At 40.9% G+C, this 23,643-nt stretch overlaps 1 protein-coding gene and 1 non-coding gene across 3 annotated transcripts in view; both read right to left on the bottom strand.

Annotated features, from left to right (window-relative positions):
* Positions 1 to 23,213, bottom strand: part of IARS1 (isoleucyl-tRNA synthetase 1) — a 90,058-nt gene extending 66,845 nt beyond the window's left edge. The window contains exons 1-9 of one of the 2 annotated variants that reach the window (XM_057368081.1): positions 23,137 to 23,213; positions 21,404 to 21,493; positions 18,972 to 19,091; positions 18,290 to 18,446; positions 17,707 to 17,826; positions 14,317 to 14,399; positions 6,628 to 6,745; positions 3,802 to 3,949; positions 2,487 to 2,574 (exon numbers count right to left, since the gene is read on the bottom strand). In XM_057368081.1, coding sequence (XP_057224064.1) covers positions 2,487 to 2,574; positions 3,802 to 3,949; positions 6,628 to 6,745; positions 14,317 to 14,399; positions 17,707 to 17,826; positions 18,290 to 18,446; positions 18,972 to 19,090 — 833 coding nt within the window. In that variant the 5' untranslated portion in view covers position 19,091; positions 21,404 to 21,493; positions 23,137 to 23,213. Of the gene's footprint in view, positions 1 to 2,486; positions 2,575 to 3,801; positions 3,950 to 6,627; positions 6,746 to 14,316; positions 14,400 to 17,706; positions 17,827 to 18,289; positions 18,447 to 18,971; positions 19,092 to 21,403; positions 21,494 to 22,457; positions 22,530 to 23,136 lie in introns of those variants that run through there. The other variant, XM_057368082.1, reaches the window with a different exon arrangement.
* Positions 20,749 to 20,882, bottom strand: LOC130574712 (small nucleolar RNA SNORA84). The gene has a single exon (XR_008965457.1). It is a non-coding gene; the product is annotated as a small nucleolar RNA SNORA84 (small nucleolar RNA).
* Positions 23,214 to 23,643: the final 430 nt, after the last annotated feature.

Raw genomic sequence — 23,643 nt, 5'->3', positions numbered from 1 at the left:
TTACAGTAGTAAGACTCATTTAAAACCATTTCAGCAGTCCTTCACTCTCAGGAGATCAGAAATCTCTGGTTTGGATTCTTTAGAATCCAAAAAGAGATGACTAGGGAAAACTGTGTAAAGAAATTAAATGTTTAATATGCAAAAGGACTGAAATGTAGCACAAGGGGAAAAATGCTCGACAATCATGTCCTATCTACCAGGCTAAATAAAACAAAAGGCAACCTCAGCCACTGAACATTCTCAATCACCATTCCCTGGCCTCAGCCTCGTATATATTAAGTTGCATCCATTCCTCCCTCAAGGGCCTGACTCCTTGAGAATTTAAGTGAGCTAAAGAAGGAAAAACAGTTAGGAGCCAAGTGGGAAAGTTCATTTCCATGAACTTACATACTCATAGATCTAAATCTTTCAAAGATCCATTCAAATACCAGCTACCTTTTAATTGTCTCACATTTCACATTTGAGAAAATTAATTATTATGTAACAGAAACACTGGAGCATGACCAAAAACAGAAAAAAACCAGCTTGAAAAGAGACTGCAGCACAAACACAGAAAGAATTAAAATATGCTGCTCTGCAAAGAGATTTGTTAGTACCCTTATAGATGGGCAGAAGTAAAAAAAAGAAAATTTTAAAAAATAATCAGAGATTTGGGAGGTGAGTGGTGGTGTAAAAAATGCAATTAGTCAGGGACATAAACACAACATGGAAATGTGTATGACTGCCTTAAAGACCAGGCTCTTCACATTTCTGATGAAAGCACCACAACAAAAAAGGCCAGAATGTTCTGTGCATTCCTGGATATAGGAATCCTGCAATCACATTGAAGTTAAATTTGTAGTATTGCATTAAAAGAAGCATTTGGAAGCAAAAGACAAGAGATCAACAAATTTAATATATGGGCTAGCTTGCTTCTTTTTTGCTTTAGTCTAAAGCAAATGTATTAAAAAATACTTAAGAAAACAAAGTGGTTTTGATAGAAGGCTTGGTTTTAAGATACTCTGAACAGGTTTCAACAGACCAAAATGGAACTTGGTATCTGTATTTCATGAGAGAATTGAAGCACTGACAGACCTAAAACCCAGTGAATTCAATTCAACTTTAGGTGATTGAGAGTTTTTAGTAAGTGAAATTCTAAAGAACATACAATGTGAATTTGTCAAGAATAAGCCACACCAAGCAATTTTTTGGGGCAGACTAAAGTGGCTTAGATAGGAAGAAGCAGACCAGATTTAGGTCTCAATAAAAATTTTGACACTTCATAATTCCAACATACGCAAGTACTTGAACTGCGGATACACAACCACTTCAAGAGGAAAWAGGGTTAACTCATTATCAGACCAAAAGAAAACTTCCAGTGGCATCCTGGCAGAACCATCCTAACACTGACATTATTCAGTGGCTTCACTGATGACTCAGAGGGGAGGACAAAGCTACAGAGATCGGAAGTTCAGCCAAGCCTGAAGAATGAGAGCACTGAACATCATCTTCAGAAACTGAACAGCAGCTTCAATTGGAACAGACCAAGTGACAGATTAAGAGCATTCAGTTGGAGGGGGGAAGGAGGGARATCAATGCAGAAATATAAAATAATAATTATTCAACTGTCAATTCAATTATTCAATTATTTAACTGTATGAGCCATCAGAATAGGCAACATCTTAAACATTCCAACTCTGTGTTTCTCTAATGACTACATGGGATTGCTTAGCTGAAATATCCTCCATTGTTTCAATTTAAAGCTTTCAACTGCTTGATAAAAAGAAAAAAATAGAAATAACTGATGCCAGTGAAGATGGTGCGTTATTCTCAAAAATGTTTCTAGTCCTTATTTTTTCATTTTAGTTGTGTTATCTGGGGATTTATTGGGRTTTTTTGTTTCTTTGAATAAAGTGAGCAAGTAAGTATTTGTTGAATTTGACCTCTTTAACAGGCTGCTGTTTTATACAAAAGGTTTAACAGAAGTCAAGACACATATTTTGTCTAAGAGAGCTACAGAATTTAATACCTGCACCCCCTGCCCAGTCTGACCTATTAAATAATTCCTATTTTTCCACCAAACAAAGATGAAGAAGCACCCTGCAGAAAGCACTGACTGCCACTAACTACAGGAGTAATATTTATTTACCAGAACAATGAGATTATTTTGCCCATTTCCCTTTAAATATTTATGTAATGTGTAGAAAGAGTTCAGCATTTGGACCATCTCCAGCTTTTTCTGAAACTTTTACATTAAAGTAAACACACAGGAAAGGGGTGGACTATGGAACCTGTTTTCCCTTCTCAATACAAGGACCCAAGGAAACTTTTYTCCTACTTGCAGCTTCACATACAATACCAATTTGTTCCAGCAAAACTTCAACTCCTTTTACAGATTTTTTTGCAATATAAACACACCTGCAGGGAAATCCATCTTCTTGAAAACAGTTAACTTCTGATCCAGAAAAACACTGAAAGTTAGCAAGTGTAGTAATTTCTATACTTGCCTGTCAAGTATCTGATATTCACTGTCAGATTTGTACAGTGCCACCAGCCTGGACTCCATCAAAATGTAAATCTTCCCTGTGGCCTTATCTAGAATATCAAATAAAATAGGACTTTCACAAATCTCAGTTTAATCCCCTCATTTGCACCATTATGAAACTTTTCAATATATGCAAGATGGTATCACTGTGGCTATAAAATTGCCCAGAATAATCCTTTACTAATTTCCAGTTATTTCTTCCCCACACAGCCAGCTAAGGAACACTTTCCAAAGGTAAAGTTTAAACAGAAGCCACAGAATAAAACCCAGTTCATTGATTTTCACTCATTTTGTTACTGCAAAGGCAGAAATACTTTATCTTGTCTATTATTGCTGAGCCAAATAAAAAAGCAATTGAGAAGTGTCAGTAAATGCAACTGAAACAGAGGGAAACAATTGGAAGATGGACAATTACTACATAAAATCAGTATTATTATGTTAACATTGCAGGTAATGATTGCACTTTGTGCAGCCTTCCTGAAATTTGCAATTCGAATCAATTACATGCTTAGATTTCTTTACAGAAGAAGTATATACCAACAAAGGAAGTTAATTTTTACAAAAGTGAAATGTTATTAAGAAAATTCATTTTCCACCCAATCCATCTTGATTTTCTAACTTCAGTGACAAGTTTATTCCGGCTGCTGCCATCTCAGTCAGGGTCAGTGTCCCACAGCAGTGAACCAAAGACATCCAAACCCAACTCAGCACTTCAGGCAAGTCAGGTGTTATTTCTGAAAGTATTCAGCAATTCTTTGTGAGATGACCAAATTTATGTTAAAACCTTTGAAAACTGAAACATATTTAGGTCTCCTAAAAGAAAGAAAACCCAAACATATGGAGTTCACTGCAAGCCTGCACAACTTCATGTTTAATATAATTTTAGCACACATTTGATTCAGGTGGTTATGTTGGAACTGGAAATTCCTACTTGCTATTCTGCTGGGTTTTTTTTTAAAGGGGGGGAGGGTGTTTGTAGACGAAGGTATAGTTAAAGACTACAAACACCCCCAACCTTTTTTTTTTTTTTTTATTTCATCTATTAATATTTTTTAGGGTACAGCCCTCACAATCTGTATTACATAACAAGAGCACAGCAGCTGGAAATCATCAGTCACAACCAAAGTGAATCCCATCCTTCAAACTGTTACTGATTCAACCCCAGGAAAGTTCYGTAAATTTAACATAAACCAGTCTACAATACAAAATGTAAGTACRTATTCACAGGCACTGAAGGAAGAGGTGTTCATTCTGTGTCCCCTGCAGTTAACACTTGCCTCTCAGTTTCACATATTGCAATTCTGGATTAACACAAAGGGCCAGATTGCTGGGCAAGGTCCAGGGAGTCGTGGTCCAGGCAACAAGAGAAACACTGGGATCTTCCTCCAGTGGGAAGCTCACAGTCACTGAAGGATCCTGAACATCCTGAAAAACAAGATAAAGTCCAAGGGTAAAAAGAGAGGGGGGCAAAAAGGCTTTACTGCCTGTGTCAGTGAGAAAATGGAAATCTGAGATGCAGTACAGTAACTCACTGCCATGCACCCAAGCTGTGTTTCAGCTAGCCTGGGTCATCACTGTAATCTGTAATATAAAAGATGAAATGGCAGCAATAAAGTCAGAATAGGACACCAGTCACAGAGTTCTTCACTGCACCAGTGAAGTTTGTCATTTCAACAAGGCCACAGGGTTAAAATCTCCCATTAGCGGGGAGATTTTGGGAATTTGCTGCCAAAACACCAAAGAGAGACAAGTGTCAGCTCCCTTAGGTACCGCTCATAACCCCATTTTCAAAGTTTAGAATCAATCTCAAGGATCAGGAAAATCAACAGTTTCTCAGATACTCCTAAACAAAGCCTTTTCCACATTTTTTTCTACAGCCAGAGATAAGGAAGAACAGCCATCACATAAAATCATCTCTTATAAAGAAGCTGTTGTTAACAAGGGGTGAAAAACTTTTGGGGTACTCAAAAACAACAGTATGTCAATATTTAAGACTAAAAAAAAAATCTCAGGGAAGGAGATCTTTGTCAGCTACTATATAAAATTTCACCTTCAAATGAGTCCAAAAAATCCYCTGAAAACAAGTTTATCTTCCAGCCAAGTACAACCTTATTCAGTCACTTCAGATATGATGAAAAGCTGATTGTAAAAACAAATCTGATCCCGCAAATGTGAAATTTTCACTCTTAAATTCTAAACACCAACTCCACGGGTGCYGTGCACACCGACCCTGAGCACAGAAATCAGTCCCATGGCCTGGGCACGTCTCGTGCGAGGAGCTCTGGTTTCCAGCCAGCATCATGGAACACTTCATGGCATCGTGGGACATGCAGCTATTTATGTCTGAGCTAAGGGCTGCTCCAGAGGGAATTTTCTGTGAACATCTGGTGCAGTCAACAGTAAAACATAAATATTACATAACCCATGGCCTGCACTCAATACCAGGCAGAGATGGGTTCTGTGTGTRCCGAGTGCAAGGCAGCACTGCAGGCTACTCACTTTGTTTCTGGAGCACTGAGCTGCCCAGGTAGATAAAAACAACTGGCACAGCATACAAACACCATCCAGGCTGACAGCTAATGGCACTGTGGAGTGTTTTAGCTGTTACAGTTTCACCTGTCACTGCCACTTCTTCAGTTTAACATAACACCAGAGGCTGGCATTGTTAACTCAAGTGTGCATTAGACACCTAACTCTGGTTCGGAATGTTCTGGACACGCTTCTTGYGTCCCATTGCTCCTGATCTGGGTCCCAATTCTCAGAGGATCAATAAACTGCAGCCAAAGACTGCCTCCCACAGTGGGAAAGGCAACAACAGCTGCCTCACAGCCAGAAATGACTGTGCTCACCAAGAATAAATCCTGTCAGCTCACAGACCCACAGCATTTCAGTCCCCAACAGCACTTCTAGCAGATAAGGAAGATAATTTTTGCATGGAGTGGCAGAGCAGCAACCCACCCACACACACCTCTGGTTCTAGAGTAAGAAACAGCATCTAAATATTTCATTAASTTTCAAGAAAAGAGCTTTGGCTTTATGGAAAATGATCACATACACACACACACACACACACAAAAAACCCCTCCAAAATAGTCTTTGTTCTGAAGAAAGCTCAYTAATCTAAGCCTGTGTGAAATGTCAGTTAATAAGGACAAGAAAAGTAATTATTTCAGTTGTYAGTCACAGATATCATGATATCTTTGCAAGTCTCTCTTTCAAAAATCTCAAACCCTTTTTTCTTCAGTGTAAATACCCCTCAGGAATACTGAGAGCTCTGGTATCTGTGGGCTGCATTGTAGTACAAGTCTATTTAAACATTTGTTTAAAAAACACTATTTTTGGCCAGAAAACTGGCCTTTTTTAGGCAAGATGTAGAGAGCAGATGTACAATCTGTGCTAGCTCTCTGTTATAACAATGCAAGTGAAAGATTTACAATATAAGGATCTGAAGGCCTGGGTCAGGATTGGAAAGGATACAAAACCTCTATCCACAAAYTAACATGAAATTTAGAAAATTGGGACACAAGTTCTGCCTTCACTTATGTGAACAGGAGCTTGTTGCAAGTGAGAAGCTGCATTTGCTTTATCTTTGCATTCATTTTAAAGGAACGTTTTATAAATCATAGTAAACCACGTATTATATTAGGTGAAACATTTTCTGGTGTTTCCCAAACCAAATTAATGATTCTTGGAAGAGCCATTACCCTACTGCTACAGTCTTTGACACTCCTTATGAAACCCTCACAGAAGATGCAAACCCTATCAAAGATCCTTTACTTTTCAGATGTGCACAGAGAGGGACAGCTGCAGCTCTCCTCTAAAAACTCAGCAGAAAAATGCCCCATTGCAATATCACCTTGAGAGCCCAGAGAGGGAGTCATTTACCACAATGAAACAGTGTACTTTCAACATCTGTAATAGAAGAAGTCTAAGATCAAGTGATCCAAAAAAGTAGAGCAAAATATGATCAAAATCAGCCCATTTCCCYAGATTTTTACTCCCAACTTGGAGCRTAATGACATACTTGGGTACCACCAAGCAAAAAGTACTAAAGTTTTTAATATCCAAACAGAAGAGAACAGAAAAATCTGATTGTGACTTACCTTGTAGTTCTGATGGGACTCAAAGTTGGACAGTGGGGTGTTGCATGCAGTTGAGAAAGGCATGACCTTAACCCCTCTATAGACCAGTCCTTTGTCATAGAGCTGCTTGAAAACCCACCTGGAAGTACACAAGGAACAAGGAATAACTTGGTGTTTCAAATTTAGTAAATAAACTGCAAAATGGAGTTTCTGCTCTAGCTGGAGTTTCTTTCGGAATGACACTTTTTTTTTTTAATAAGCCATTATCAACTAAAGACAGTATTTGCAAGTTAAAAAGAAAGGAGATAATTGATTGCAACTGTATTTCTGGTAAGTTTTTAGCTTTAGCTGGTTCTGGTAGCTTGGTACTCCATGCACTGGCTGCATAGCACATAGATTAATGAACAATATGGATTTGTATTCCATCCTAAACACTTTCTCAGATTTCTTGGACACAAATATCACCTGAAATCTGAACTATTAACAGGGCTGAAATCAGCCATAATTTGGAGAACAGACAAGTAGTGACATGGCTGCTCACTTCTCAAGGGATCKTGAGTTTCTACTGCAGCAGCCAGTGTTACAAAAGAGACAGATACAGGTCAGAGCCACCTGCAACCCACCGAGTAAATCCTGATAATATAAGTGCATTTTTCACAGGAGAGCACACTTAACCATGAAAAATAATGAACKCAGTTTAATGTTCTCCTTTGAACTCATCCTCTCCAAGATCAGTCTCACACAAAGCTTTAACTCTGCTTAGGAAATCATCAATACAGCCTGTGGCAGTTGGATCCCTATGTTTTTGTGAAATAATCAAGACAGCAGTTACTATTACAAATGACAAATTGAATCAATGCTCAAGATGAATGGAAGATGGAAGAGAAACACTTCACCCAGCAACTCAAAGTGTCCCTGTGATGGACAAACCCTGAATACTCCAGGGTTTCCTAAAGGATCATCAACATTTATCAGCTTCTCATGTCTCACTGACTYGCACACTCAGTGGCACAGCCTGCAGGCTGCAAGGCAGGAGAGGGCAAGCCTTAAATAATCCTGCCAACTTCAACTCACAAATCAGAGCTGCTGCAAAGCCTCGTCATTTCAAATTTCACATAAAAACTGTWAAACTCTGCTGACTTTAAAAGCTCCTTTATTCAAACTACGTTTCAAACCATCCTGATCCCTTTTCTGGGTCCCTCTGCAGATAAATAGTTCATTGCTAAGCAACCAGCCCCATCCTGGCAAGCAGCACTTTTTTCTGCAGGCTGTCATTTTGTGCCTGAGAATCTGGACCTGCATTTCAGTCAGTGTCCTGTCTTCTATGCTTGGAATTATCATCTTCAACACAAAACACAAGCAGACTAATGCACTGATTTTATCTGTAGCCCAAAATAAGAAAATCAAAAGATATGCCCTKGCTTGCTGACATGGAAGTCCTACGGTAACTTAATCAGAATCATTATTACACTACAGATTAGGCAGCTGGAGAAAATACAGAATGTGACAGGGAAAAGAGGTGCAGTCCATCCAGATTCATCCATCGGCCTCCAGTAAAAGTCAGAAACTCTCCTATGAGTGGTTACTAACGTCAGAAAAATCTCATTATCTGAAGTCTGGGATGGAAAAGGACTGAGAGACCCTCAGCAGAATTCATTTCTGCCACAGAAGAGCCAAACTCAGAAGTCTCTCAGAGCTGTGCATTCTTATAAAGGTGCCTCACCTTACACACAACTCCAAAGAAACCTTTTTCAGGTARGAAATGTCACCCACAGGGAAGATGTGACTGCCTGACCCCCAACCCAAACCTGAAACATAGCAGGGAGCRTTTCTATTTTATAACAGATTTTAAGTTTATGAGCTTAGACTTGTATAAATCTAGATCAGTCTTTTATAAAAATGATCCCTGAATATAGTTTCACCAGCTTTCAGCATATAAATTTGAGCTGGCTAACTGYACAAGTTTTTGAGGGTGTTAAAATAACTTCAAATGTATGCTTACCCCCTCAGAGCATAATTAATGCAGCCTGTGACAAGTGACAGCATTCATACTGAAGGTGTTCTATTTGCCTTTCAAAAACAGTAACTAAAATACCTATAGAAAAAAGCTCCACTTTACTTTCTATAGAGCACTGCCTACTAACAGCACACAAAAACTACTCAGAGAAACACTGAATATTTAATTCAGCTGTAAATATAACTGTAAACTCAGGGAGCTGCTGAGGAAAGGTGAGCATTCCACGGAGCTGCCAAGCTCCCAATCCAGGCCAGCATCTCCCTCCTGTGGCAATCCCACCCCACTGCAAAGCCAGGGCTCCAGCTGGGCACTGCTGAGCAGGGAGGGGATTCCAGACCACATCCCTCTCCTGAGCTCCTCACAATTCATCTGTAATTTATCACAACCTGTCCTCTCACACAGCCATTCCAACAGAATAAATACAATTATAATTGAGTCAAGACTGTTGTTTGATGCCATACCCCTCACTATCACTACAAAAGCTCTTTTGTTATCTCAAAAATGCCTAATTGGTTTCTTTAACAAGAGAGCTGCTGGTGTGTGATCACCAGATGTGCAGAGGAGATGATTCCCAAAGAGCTCCCTACAGTAGTGCCCACCTGAAACAGCACCTGCCAAAGATGAGCCTGGTTCTAACAGTAAGAGTCACAGGTGGAGATCGTGGTTTGCTTAAAAAGTCATCACAATGTTAGACAATAAACCTCACAAACCATGGTTTAACCCTTAAGTTTGAAAAATGCYGACACTTGGTAAGAAAGGGACCCCAGGTTTGTAAGGCAAAATTGAAACTGCAGCACTATCTGAAAAAAACAAACCCAACCTAAAGAAACCACAGAGCTCCTTTCTAGCAACAAACAAAACATTCRCTCACAGAAGTGACAAATCAGTCCTATTTCTCTAATTCTGCTATGTTYCTCCTCAAACGTAAATAAATTTAGTTGCATCCTCTTTACTTCTATCAGTGGGAGCAGCACTCAGACTTTTACTGAAGAAAAATGCAATTTGGAAAGAGATGAACTCACGATGCATATTTCAGGTTCCTGTTAAGAGAGAATCTGGTCCCCAAAGGTGCCAGGAATGTTTAAGTTTCAAAGTGGTAACTATTTGCTGTTCCTGCAGTGCCATGAGGGATGGCACAGCTGGTTCAAGCCCAGTCAGTAACACTGCTCTCTCCAGAATTCCCAAGAAACCAGAACCTCACTGCAATATTTGTTCATCTACACGGCACACAAACAGCACAAKGATATAATCAAATTCCTGCAGAGGGAGATTTTACTTCCAAAAGATACTGAAGCAGTCAATGCAGCACTCCAAACACTCTGGCATCCCACACAAAATCCAACCAAAGCAAATTGCACTTCTCAAACATGTACATCCAGTTCACATCAAAGAGAAGGATCTGATCCTGGAGCTTCCTGAATTCTTAATGCCATTCCTTTGGGACATCAAGGGGTTCTGTTTGCAATGATGAGTATCTAAGGGTTTTCTCAGRGTTTGAGAAATCCAACCTTTCCAGAAAGCTAACTCATAACTACACTGAGACTTATTTTCAAACACATACAAAGTATTTTTATCTCTTTTTTTCTCTTTAAAGAAAGAAAACACCAGGCACTGTAAGCCATTCTGTGGGCAGAATATTAGGACAGCAGGATCTAGAGATGCATATTTCAACATATCCATCATACTACAGGTAAATGGACAAAATAATCGCTGTGTGACCTCACATCAGTTTCTATCAAGATCAAATGACAATTTTATAGCCCCTCTAGACCTACTAAACAAACCCAGGCACAAGCACCATGCTATGCAAGAAGCCCTGTCATGTACCAGCTCAGCAAACACTGCATCCTAACAGCACCATGGCAAGCAGAGCTTCTGAGGAAAAGGTTTTCCTGCAACTCATAAACAACACTTGAAAAACAAGATGAAATCAAAAAGAAAACAACAATCAAAACCAGATGCTAGGGACAAAAGAAACAGAAAAAAAGTGCTCTGAAAACACTGGACATGAGTCAAAAAAGTATAAACTTAAGTGGAACATGAATTCCAATAACAAACACAACCTATCTTTAAAATAGCATCTGGGAAAGACACCTCCWTAACAAAGTGAAGAACAGTATTTATTTGTTCCAAGGCCTAGGAATTGTTGAGTGCAGAAGTTGTCCAATTTTATGTTCAACTACCAGTGAAAACTTTAAAATCCTGGCATACAGAGATCATTTGACTGGAGGTCTACCCACCAAGATGTAAYTTTTGGAACAGTGTGTTTGTTGAGAGACTCTGGATCCAGCCAGAAATGCAAAATGCCTGTGTAAAGAAAACTTGAAWATCTAAAATGGGTGCTACACTTATCCCAAAGACCATCCATGGGAGTTCAGTGTATTCCTCCCTCAAAATACAGGTAAGGACATACAACAAGGACTGGAATGGTGAGAAGGTAGCAAGGGGACTACAGAACTTAATGCACAAAAGAAAKACAAGAATCAGGAAAAAATATAGGTAGCTCTCAGAAAAACAGAACAGATTTCTTATGACCAGTATCTCCCTAGAGAATCATTAGTCACAGAATACACAAAATGCAATAGTGGTTTCTGTGCGGATCAGAGATGTGTTGCTCTGAGATGATTCCGGTTCAGTGCTGAGTAAGTGCTGGCGCTGTCTCAGGGCAGGSCGGCTGTGAGCCCTGCAGTCCCTGGCACCTCCTCCCAGAGCTCTGKCACCAACSGGAGCTCAGGGCTGCCTGTCACACCGCATCAGCCTCAGCCCGCAGTTGCTCATTTGAGCACTAGATGGTGACAGGAATCTGCTCAACCAACCCTTGAGAGGAGCAGGAAAGGTCCGAGCCCCGGGCACCACCCCGGGAACGGCRGAGCCACCCCTGACCCCGGTACCCACAGGCTGCTTCCCCGGAGCCCAGGGAGAAGGGATCCCCAGGGGCAAACTCACACCAGCCCCACACCTATGAACAAGCCAGCAGTGAACACAATCATTTCCTAGTTATTSCCATTCCCAAAGGTTTCTTTCAGACCACCTAGGTGAGAAGTTTAAGCTTCCAACAAACTTCTGTGTTTCGCTGGATGCATCTCATGACTTTAATTCCCTGTTTGTGCCCTGCCAGCTCAAAACCACCATTCTCATTGCAATGTCCCAGTTAAGGGCATTTGCTCATTGGCATCCAAGCAGGCTGCAGCACAAATCCTACAGAATTAAAACCTAAAAATTCTATTTAAGTTATTTAATTCATGCAGAGATGACTATGCTAACATGCAAAACSAGTAGTATCACCTCTTACTGACACCAACTTTCAATCCTTCCCTGAAAAATTCTGCCAGGATGGCACAATTGTACCAATGAGTGTTTTGTTTTAAGTCAAAATTTAGCAGGATAAAAATTCAGTTTAGTCAGTCATCATATGACATGGCAACAAAATGCCAACAAAGTAGTCATTTCCACCAGAACAATTATAAAAGATGAAAAAGTAATGCTCTCTAGCATTCAGAGCTTATTAATATTGTGTTATAGATRTTGTATAAAAGTTATATTTGTAATGTCTGAGTCCTGCATTATTTCAAATCCAAATTATTTGGATAAAATCAGCCACCACTGAAAACARTATTTATCATGAGTATTAGATTATCTCACTGAACTCAACAGAAACACGGAACAAAACATCGCATGTGACAAAGAAATTCCAGCTGAGRCCACTCCAGAGCTGCACCCTCAGGAAGAGCTACAGACCAGAAAAAAAGTTATCCAAACAGATTGGTTTAGCTGATTGTAAGACTAAAGACAAACTCCTTACCATATTTGAACCACAAAATCTACAGTTGCCATGCCCACTACCATTTTCATCATCAGGTTTTTTTTCTGGGCCTAAAACCAGCATTGTACTCCCACAGACAGAACAACAACAAAATAAAACCACTGGACAGGCCAGTCTGGTCTCCAAGGCAGTCAATGCAGAAATTAATCTGCAGTTTCTCTTTTGTGCATAGCTGGACACTAAATTTTAAMACTTTTTTAAAGAATTTCAAAAGGAGCTGGTAAAAAATAAATCATTTTTGAGAGAAGCATGCTAGAACCTATAGCTCAAATTAACACTCCTAATTGACATGAAAAGAAACATTTTTGGGGTCTGATGATTGCCTGGATAACCATCCAATTTATTTTCTTTTCAGGAAATTGTTCATTACCCTGTCAAAAGCACCACTCTAACTGCAGGGGCAGGGCTTTCTTTAAGCATTTTCTCCCTCAGCCCAGAGACAGGGATCCCACATTCCTTTCCCATTCCCCCCCTCCATCCACGCTTTGCAAACACGGGTGGTTCCATTCTGCTCTACTGGAAAATGAGCTGGCAATAGCATCATAAAGTCTTAGGAGAGTTTCCAAAAAAAAAAACCCATTTTTTAAAAACAGAAAATGTATTTCATTACATGATTTAACAGGRTCAGGAAGCAGAAACATTACAAAATTAAGAGGCTGTCTGCCTACATACTTCCTGAATTCTGAGTTTTCAGATGCAAAGTTTGTATCTGAGTTTGTATCAAAGCAAGCATTAGAGGAGATAATCTCGGTAAGACAGCTGAAACACCAGAAAATGCCTTTTAAAGAGGTAGTGGGGCAAACAAACCACCAAAAAAAGTCTGCTGAGAGAGACCCTGCAGCTAGCTCCAGTCAGGTTTGGTTTTTAAACTGCCAGTTAAACAGGATTTGAGATGCCACTAAGCATTTTTGTAATTTACRAAATGAAGGTCTCTTGTCAGTTTGGGCTTTGTAATTATGCAGGGTTTCTTCAGCTGAGTTWGTTAAACATCTGCTGCCTTCCCACCATCTTTCCAATGCTCACWGAAATCTCACTGGCACTTCAACCTTCTACAGTGGCTTCAAGGACATGGAAAAGATCTRTCATTCCATTGTCATAATTATGTGWWATTACCTATGCAACCAAAGCTTGTTAGTAAAAACAACATTACAGGGCATTCAGTAATATTTTAATATGCACCTAATCTGCTTTTCAATTGATTTTTAACAGCATATACACTGCTAAACCTCTCCCTACAATTAATCTCATAATTCTACCACCAAAAAGATGAAGAAGTTGCCACTTCTTCACTATGTTAGGCCAGTGTGATTATCCTTAACCTGTAAGGTTGTCTTGTCTTTTGAAATCCCAACACACCCTGAATACATTGCCAAAAYACCCAAACTTAGCTCTGCACCAGGAGTCCAAGACGGTTGTCAAACTGCRGTGCCAAGAAAAAGATAACAGCAGATTCACAGCCTCTAAATTCAGGCTTGAAGAAGAGGTTTGGAGCTAAACTGAGCTTGGACAGTTTGCCCATTTACAGCTGACAGTGTGAAGAACATCAAGATAGAGTTATAATGTAATTTCCTAAACCAACCAAGGAACATATTAATATATCTTCAGAATTGCTTTTAAGTTGACATAAAGCAGTAAGATTTCAGGGCTCACTAAAGGCAGCATTGGTGCACTTTATTTTGTAAAGCCCTGCTATCCTGAAGAAGGAAAAAATAGGACCATTTTTTCTGTTACTTTATTTACTCTGACTGATGTTTTATCTGCATTTGGCAAGTTTCAGAACAGTGTTAGTGATATATGGACCAACACATGTCTACAATGACTGAAGTCTTTTTCACATTTCAAATTCATAAAGCAATGCATGYTCACTTACCACACAGACTCCATGAACTCAGGGTAAAGAGTTTTATAGTCATTTTCAAAATCAATCCAGCGTCCTAATCTGGTAACACTGAACTGTTAAGACACAAACAAATTGAAAGGCATCTTAACAATGCATCATCATGATACAGTAACAATATTTATTTTGTAAAACAGATGGATTTTTAAGTAGAGTGTTTGTCACATATCAATGAAACACATCTATTAAATATTTTATCCTGATAACAATTCCAAACAGTGTATTTAAGTAGGCAAAGGTAAGGAASGAATGAAACCATGACCACAGTTATTTAGAACCAAGGTCACACAACAGGCAAATGTGTTCAACACAGCAGAAATGATAGCTCACTTGGATCATTCATCAAATAGAAATGGTGGATCAGTCAAGGTTCAGCCAAGGTTCAAATGCCTGAAAATCGCTTTTCATTACAGTGGTCTTATTTCTATTTTTAAGACTACTTGTTGCAGAGACAGTGAAAACCCAGAAGAGGCAGTCTATCAGCTTTCAGTTACATGAAAACATGATGTAACTTGAAGACAAAGAAATGCTGGAAGAAATTGATATGTGACAAGTTATCAAACTATTCCAGGGSCAACTGCCTTCTCTGGCTCCCCAAAGCCATGAGAGGGCTGCCAAAGCCACAGGAGTGACAGGTGCTAGTCCCTGRCTCAGGACAGATGGTGGTCACATCCACTGGCCCTAGACACTACAGAGGGATAAGCCAGCTATGGGATTCACTGGGACATGTGGGATTTCACAGCCATCCAAACCCCAGCTCTGCAGGCAGCCAAGCCAGGACACCTGTCCTGACACKGTTAGACACAGCCCACACTGAATGTCAAACCAGCAAAGTGAACACAAAGCACATTCATTCTCTCACCTCTACATTWTCATGCAACACCTGAGCTCCTGACACGTATCAGTTTTCATCCTGACCTTTAAGTCACTCTGACATTCCAGTAGTAAAATCCATAGCCTAGGACTGATTAGCACAAGGATCCACAAAGTTGGAGCATTACATTTGCTCTCACCATTGAAGAGCTCACACAGCCAAGGAACCCTTTATATTTTTTCATAAAGCTACTTGCTAACCACTCCAGGCAAAAAATAAACACTRTAACAGGAATATTAGTAATTCCTCTCCTAGCCCTATTCCAAAATATTTGAATTTACTACAAGACAAAACATATTTAAASAAATTTCATTATTTTTATTTATCATATAAAATAGACATATATATGCATGGGCTTATGAACAAAACAAAATACAAAATCCCTCCACCATCCAAAAGATAAAATGCTTGGACTAATCAGCACTGCAGAAACATCAGCTCCTGAAGCACAGCAAGTTAAAAGGTATGGAAAATGAAACACAAATGCTCTAAGCTTGGCTGGGATAGAGTTAATTTTCTTCTTCAWAGCTGGTACAGTGCTGTGCTTTGGATTCAGTATGGCAATAATGYTGATAACCCACTGCTGRCTTAGGTGCTGCTGAGCAGTACTTACCCTAAGCAAGGAGTTCTCAGTTTCCCAGGCTGTGCCAGCCAGGAGCTGCACACGGAGCTGGGTGGGAGAACAGCCAGGACAGCTGATCCAAACTGGCCAAAGGAATGGATATTCCATAGCACAGAACGTCGTGCCCAGCAGAGAAACTGGGGGGATTTGGCCAGAACTGGGAATCCTTGTGCAGAGACAGGCTGGGAATCAGTCAGCAACTGGACTGAGCATCACTTGGTTTTCCTGGGTTTTAGTTCTCTCTCTCTCTCTCTCTCTCTCTCTCCCTTTCTCTCTCTGTCTGCAGATAATTGTCCACTACAATTATTATTATCATTAGCATCATTATAATATTTTATTTCGCTTTAACTAAACTGTTCATAGCTCCATTCATTGGTACTTGGCTGCCAGTTGGGGTTAAACCACTACAACAAACCAGAATGAATCTTGCTATTTTTATTTCTAAAAGCAACAAAGAATTATTGATGATGGGATTGAAATGCAACATTTCAGAGTGTACATTTGAAAAAAAACAAACTCTCTGCTTTTTATCCAGTCGCTCACTGAGGTTTAGGCCACAGCTAYTCTACCAAAGGCAGCTCTGGTTTCTTCAGACACTGGACATAACTTCAAAACATACCCAAGCACAAAAGATAAGTGATACTCAAATAAGAAATTGCCATTTCCATKAAAAGAAATACAGCAGGACTAGAGGTCATGCAGAGGAGTGCAAATGGAGAAGAAGCTTCTCCATGAGGAAAGGTTAAAATAATTAGGACTGTTCTGCCTCAGGAAAAAAATGATAGTTAAGATAAAGCTTTATTGGAAATCATCTCATAGAGCTACCATTCTTCAAACTRCACAGAGAAACTACTTGAGACAAGACTCCTCASGSCATCAGCATACCCAGACTCAATAAATAAACAGATGAGGGGAAAAATGTCAGGGATTATAAACTAGGAGGGACAAGTAAAAATCCTTCAGCCTAGCAAGGCCTTGTGCCACAAAGGCTGAAAAAACACAGCCTGTTCTTGCATTCTTCATTTGGCACTTGCTGTTACATCTGGCACTGTCACATAGAGGCACAGCCAGGAAAGCACCTGGGCACTCCACAGCTCCAAAAGTCAGCACTTCACAGACACTTCACACCAGCAGAACTGGGGTAAATGCACTTTGCTCTGGCCACACTACTAAGGACAAAATAAGGAGCATCAGGTTCTATGCACAGGATTAGTGTTATTCAGAGTTAAAAAAAAATGCAAGTGTGCATCTTAAGAAAATATCTAACCCACCTACTTGGAACAGCTCTCCAGCCTCAAAACCCTGCACACACCAATACTCTCCCTGTATTCATGGGATGCAAAGCTGACACCAATRTTCTCTGGGAAGACTGAGGGTTTACCAACACCTCTTATGACAAAAGCAGATGTGAGAATTTCTGTTCTGCCAAAAATACAATCTACTGCCCTGCACTCTGGCAGTGAAAAGCCTGGGGGAAAGGAGGAGCAGAAAAGCAGYGAGGTTAACGTGAATTTTCTTTAATGGCTCCATTTGAAAACCAAAGATAGATCTTACAATTTTCTGTACAAGACACAAAGAGACAAYGCTCAACATGTCTATTATTTGTTCACTGTATCTCATTAGACACTTTGAGCTCCAGGTAACCTGCAAGTAACCTCCTCTTGACAGCACAGCAGTCTCTGTTCTGAGYCATAATGGTGCTCTTTTTGTTCCCCTTTCAGGATCACAGGGTACAAATACAGTAGCTTAAAGACATGGGATTTATGCATATAATCAGACAAAAGGATGAACTTCACCCYGCCTGAAACACTTCTGCATAAATACATTTAGAAATGCTCAGCAGAACATGGACYGAGCCTTCACTTACCTCCCACTCTTTGGCATATCTCATCACAATCCCTCTGCACTCTTTGTTGTAAGCTTCAATGCCCATCTTTGCCACGTCCTCTGGCCCTTTAATGCCTAAAGTCTTGTCAATCTCGTATTCCTGGGAGCATGGAAAACAACCAAACAAAACATCCTGTTATCAAAAGCTTTCAGGATTTCCCTGGATAGTTTATTTATGTCCTATGCATTGTAATGAGGCTCAGGGGCCTCCTTTAACCATTTGAGATTTCATGGGAGCCACAYCTGAGCTAGGCAGGGATTTCAAAGGCTCGCCCTGGTGTGTCTGTTTCTTTAGTGTTAGAAAAATAAACAAAAACCCATTTTCTGAAATATGCACCAAATAAATACAGGTTTATAGCAATGAACACAGTATAGATGACCAGTAGGAACCTCCTGAACTCACCACACACGAAAGCCAGAGCAACACACTGGACAAAGAACTTCCATTTCTCCTTTAGCAACAATGCCAGGTATACAGGCAACAGAAACATGATTGATAAGYGGGTAACCACAGGGAAAGAGGAACCAACAGAAATATCTGTAGGTAAATTCAAGACACATACCACAGGTAAGCCATGGCAATCCCAGCCAAACCTTCTGTCAACATGGAAACCACTCTGATGAGCAAATCTGGTTACTATGTCTTTGATGGTTCCTGCAAGGATATGGCCATAGTGGGGGAGCCCAGTGGCAAACGGGGGACCATCGTAGAAGTTAAACCTACAACACAAAACATTTCTCATTAAAGCAAAAACTGAGCAGCAAGTCTTCAGGCAGGGTGACTCAGGCTGCATGCTTATACTACTCATGTTTTACTAGGAAAATATCCATGTCTTCCTGTTCCATGASCAGTCAGCACAGGTGCCACGCTGGCAGTGGGGCTAAAGAGAACRTGGCAACTTGTGCAGCTCCCACCACTGCCAGTTCTACCAGAATTCCTACAGAACACCCCAGCACAGTGCTCCACAGCTGGCACACACAGCAAAGAGTTCTTTACTTAYCTCCCCATTTCTCTTACAAACCCACCAAGGAGGAAATTACAGGTTTATTGCTACTGTTTGAACACTGCTGATTCTTCACCARTTGAAATATAAAAGGCACTGACAGGACAGCAGCATGAGCCAGGACTGCTGCTGGCAMAGGGAGCAGCTGCTGTTTACAGAACCAAGGAAAAACAAAGAGTACTTACAGCCAAACCAACCCTGCTAGCACACACAGTTGCTACAGCTTTTAACAGATTCTTACCTAGGTCTGTTCTTTGACTGCTTTAGGCATTCCTTGAAACAATTAAGATCTTTCCAGAGCTTCAATATCTTCTCTTCCTCATTTGGAAAATTTATGTTTTCTGGAACTTGTTGAACCATTCTTTCCCAACAGGGACCAAGAAGAGAAAAATACATATTGAACAGAAGTGAGGAAAAAAAAACAACTCCACAAATACAACTTGTATTCYACAAATCCATATCCCCAATTCAAAGCTCAATTTTACAAAGAGCTTGATTCAGTGCAGGCATGGAAGCAAGCACTCTATTTAAAAAAAAGCCTAATTTTGACTGACTAGCACCAAAGTTCTGGAACAGGAAAAGGAYTCTCCATTCATTCAACTACAATTATTCCATTTCTCATTGTGTTTTTATTTCTGTTTCCTACAGAACACAGCCAAAGGCCAAATTATTTTTTTGGTTACAGGTTTGGGTTTTTTTCTTTCAGAAGAGTTTCYGAGTTCAAACTGACCCTTCAAAACCAGTCTAAACCAGTGAGTTTCACTGAAAGTGCAGAACCTGTAACTACTGAAGAAGGGACTCCTTTTCACTGTCCATTTATTCACACCCTTTAGAGGTTTAAAAGAGCATTTTCCATCAAGCTGCCACCATTCTCAGATGCCCCTAAAAGCAGCCAGACTGCAGAATGCACAGTTGAAAAACACTGCAGAGATGAACAAGTGTTTTATAAGGACATTAAAACTGAGCCACAATGGGCTCCTTCCTTGCTGTACAAACAACACAGGGAAAAGGAATTCTCAACATGATTAGGAGCACAAAACAGAGTTGCCTGGTTCCAGATCTGCTATGAGATAGAAAGGGGTCAGATTTCAATAAAATACCTGAGGCAAACACTAAGCAAAAGCTCTGGGGAATTAAGAGTGTTTAAGACAGAAGCTCTGTAACAGGAGAAAACTGGTTATGAAGGTTGTAGTAGATGATGGCACAGAATAAAAGGGTTGTCCCATCTTTCACTTTAGTGCTGCTKCTCCTGAGCACCAGAAGTAGCTGCTACAGCCTCGAGCTTCACTCAGCATTACAGAATTACAAGCAATGGCACAAGGCCTGAGTCTTCTAACTTACCCAGGTTTGYAAATACTAACTAGAATGCAGCAACAAAGACAAATGCATGAAGACAATTCTTTCAACTACAGCTATGTTCCAAAACATTTACTTAAATGGAACCCAGAACATCACAGAAATTGCCAGCTCAATGCTTGAACCCCTATGCAAAAATGCACTACAGATCAATTCCACCACTCATACTTCCTGTAYTCATGAGAGATTACTCTTTCCACTAGTAAATCAAATTTATCCTTTATCATTATCATATTATTATTCAGAATGCCACAACCTGGTGCACAGGCAACACAGCATTTGGAGAGGAAATCGTGAGCTGACAAGGAACACATGGACATGGCCTGGATGTATTTCAGAAAGGCAATAATTAGCACAGTCAGTTACTCTAYACACAACTTGTAGGAGAGTTTTCACCATTCCATCTCAAAGCACCCCACAAAGCACTGCTTAGGCTTTGTCATTTTTCAGTGATTTCATCACAGAGACAATGGCAATGATAAAATAATTCAGCCTTAAAGCTTTTATCTCCCAAAAGYCAGCTGGCTGAGGAGTAAAGATCTGCATGTTTTGCTCAGCTCAAGCTCAGCCCTCCCAACTTAGTGGTAACTGCAAAGGGTTGGAGACTGGCCCAGCTGTCAGGTCTGTGCAATTGAACAGATTGCAGGCGGGCTGGAGGTTTGGGGTGTGCCTGTGACCGGGCTGTGGAGGCTGCTCACGGATCACAGACTCCCTGCGTAAATCACAGAGTCACTGTGGGCCCGTTTTACCAACTGAAGCACTGCATGGAGCAGGCAGTGTCCAGTAACCACAGGGCACAAATCCATACACACGCTCAGCAATATCAGAAGTTTATTGCATCAGAATCAGGGGGRAAAATGCTCTTGAGAATTAACATACAAACATCACTACCTTTTTTTCACCCCAAGTTACAAACCAGAATTTTAAACAGACTGACTGAAAAAAGCACATTGAAAAATCTCACCATGGCTAAACCTCAACTAAACATAAAAGTTAAGATCTAACAATCAGTTTCTAGAAAGAGGCATGAATATCTCTACAGCACAAAAAAAACTTCATTATAAGCAATCTAGGTATTTTAAATCAGAAAACAATCAAGGACAACTCTTTACTTTGAACACARAGTGAGCAAAAACATCACAAACCATGTTACAKAAATTATACAAACACAGCTAATAAAACCACATTTTTGGACAACACTCARTATTTAAAGAGATCACTAAACACAAGGAGGGCTCTTCATTTATTTTGTATTTCAAAAAGTGTTAAAATTTAAGACAATGAACCACTGAGCAAGTTTTTATTAAGCACACTCACTTTTCTAGAGGATAACAACATTCACTAGGAAAGGTGTCAAAGTTTGGAGATTGTACTACAGCAGTCTGAGACCTATGCTGGGCTTCTTATCTGGAAGGAAAAAAGGAAACAGACATTAAAACCATAAAAGCAAGTTCGAATATTTTTTAAAATATTAAGATTTATTTTTTTAAATCAACACAAATTCAATTAAAACACCMCTCTGAATGAAGCAAGCCCATATTTGATAACTGTTGATGTACTTCACATGCATCAGATACATGATTAAAACCAAGTGGATTTCAAGACATTATTCATTTTGTTGATTGAGAAACTGCAAATATAAAGAAACAGACTAAACTAAAGGTGTACAAAAGGTCTCCTGATCTCCAGGGACTTATAATCAGTCTCCCACAAACTATTCTACATAAGAGCCCAAACTTCCCTCCAAAGACAAGGAGGAGCTTCTGTTCTCTACCTACTCCAAACTTAAACAATGCTCTCTTTTCCAAACACACCTGGCACCCATTTCATTTTAGATACTGTTCTGGGCTAACATCAGTCTAAATTGTTCACCTGAAAAACAAAATTCTCCACTTGTAGATGGGGTAGAAACAAGCAAGATTAAAAGAAAAAGAGGGACAGATGGGAATAAAATATTAAGCAGTGGAACAAATGCTCCTCCTGAAAATCTGTGTTTGTGCTTTATACAGGGAATAAAACTGCAACACTAACCCACCTGTATCCCGGCAAGGAGGGTTTCCTTTAATGCTGAAAARCCAATTAAAACACTGCTAAACCAACAAGCACACACATCAGTTAATACTCCATTTAGACACAAACGTTTCATGCTATCCAGGAGCCCAGTTTTACACTGCATCTTGTGATGTCTTATGAAATTTCTGTCATCATTGTAACACCTTGATTAAAAATGTAACATATCATTGTGGGGGAAAAAGGAATCTAGGTTATCTTGAAATAACTTTGAATTATGTATTACRAAAAAAGAACCTCAGAAACCAGTGTCAGATGAGTTACTGAACACTACTTTTATGTGACAACTAAATTCTATTACCTGACAGCTGCTTTCTAAGCATGTCAYCACCAAACCGAATAAAAATGCTTTCTGCAGTTTCCAAAAGGCTCCCGGGGTGTGGGAGCTAATGTTTGCTGGAGATAGCAAAGTCATCACAGCTGCAGCAATAAAAAGGGTGCATTCATCAAACCCTTCCTCTATTAAAAGGATGCTGAAGGGAAAGCTTAAGACATGCTTCACGTTGTAACGGACCTTAAGTTCTTTTTACAGATAATTAATGAAACCAAGGCTTGCTAAGTAATAAATCCTGCAATAAGGCAGCTGGTTAATATTCAGTAAGTACCTGCTACAAGTCACCCCTAAATTCCAGAGAAAGCAAAGAATCTGTACAGCACCCAAGGAGGGAAACACACACGTACGTGACGGTGTACACACAAAACACGAGCTCTGCAAAGGCGCTAATAACGTCAAACCCCGCAGGGGAGCTGCCAGTCCAGGCGGACCCCGCTACCGCGGCGACAGCACAGGAACCTGCCGGGCCACGAGCCGCAGCTTTTTTGGGACACCCTAAAGATGCCGCCCGGCGCCCGCACCAAGCGCCCCGCCCCCGAGTCTCGGAGCCGCCCGCCGCCCCCTGAGGCCGCGCCGGCCGTCGGGGCCGTGAGGGGGCCGTGAGGGGGCCGAGRGTCCGGCCCGAGCGCTGCCCCCCCACGCTCACCTCCGTCCCGCCATGATGCAATCGCGCCGGGCGCAGCATGGCCGGAAACACTGACGGCACCAGGACCAATCAGCGAGCGGCTCTCTCCAGCCRCCCTAAGGAGCTTTGTAAGGCGGTCGCCCATTGGTAGAGAGCTCTCCCGGGACGCCTTGTCACGGCGGCGCGAGGCAGTTCGGGAAACTCTTCCCTTTGCCCGCCCCGCGGCTCCTGATTGGGCGGGACGGGGCGGGGGCGGGGCCTGGGCAGGGCCCCKGAGGGGCCGGGGCGGAGCGCTCCCTGGGCTTCCTCACGGCTCCGGGGAAAACTCCTGAGGGCACCGCAGTGAAATGAGCCCGAGCTCTGGGTCGAGGACAGGCTTCGAGCCGCGGGCCTCCAGCCCATACCCGGGCAGGAGCTGTGCTGGGTATCCTGGATAACCCCATCCGGCTTCAACCCAGCGAGACCAGCTTCCCCCAGTAACTGGATACCAAGGGGCTCTACCAGACTCCTCTCGGGAGTTTGACCTTG

This window comes from Malurus melanocephalus, unplaced genomic scaffold (assembly GCF_030028575.1).
Source record: "Malurus melanocephalus ecotype Western Australia unplaced genomic scaffold, MMel_1.1 scaffold_87, whole genome shotgun sequence".
Classification (NCBI taxonomy): domain Eukaryota; kingdom Metazoa; phylum Chordata; class Aves; order Passeriformes; family Maluridae; genus Malurus; species Malurus melanocephalus.
Note: the sequence above shows the minus strand (reverse complement) of the source record. Positions and strands in the feature narration are given on the sequence as shown.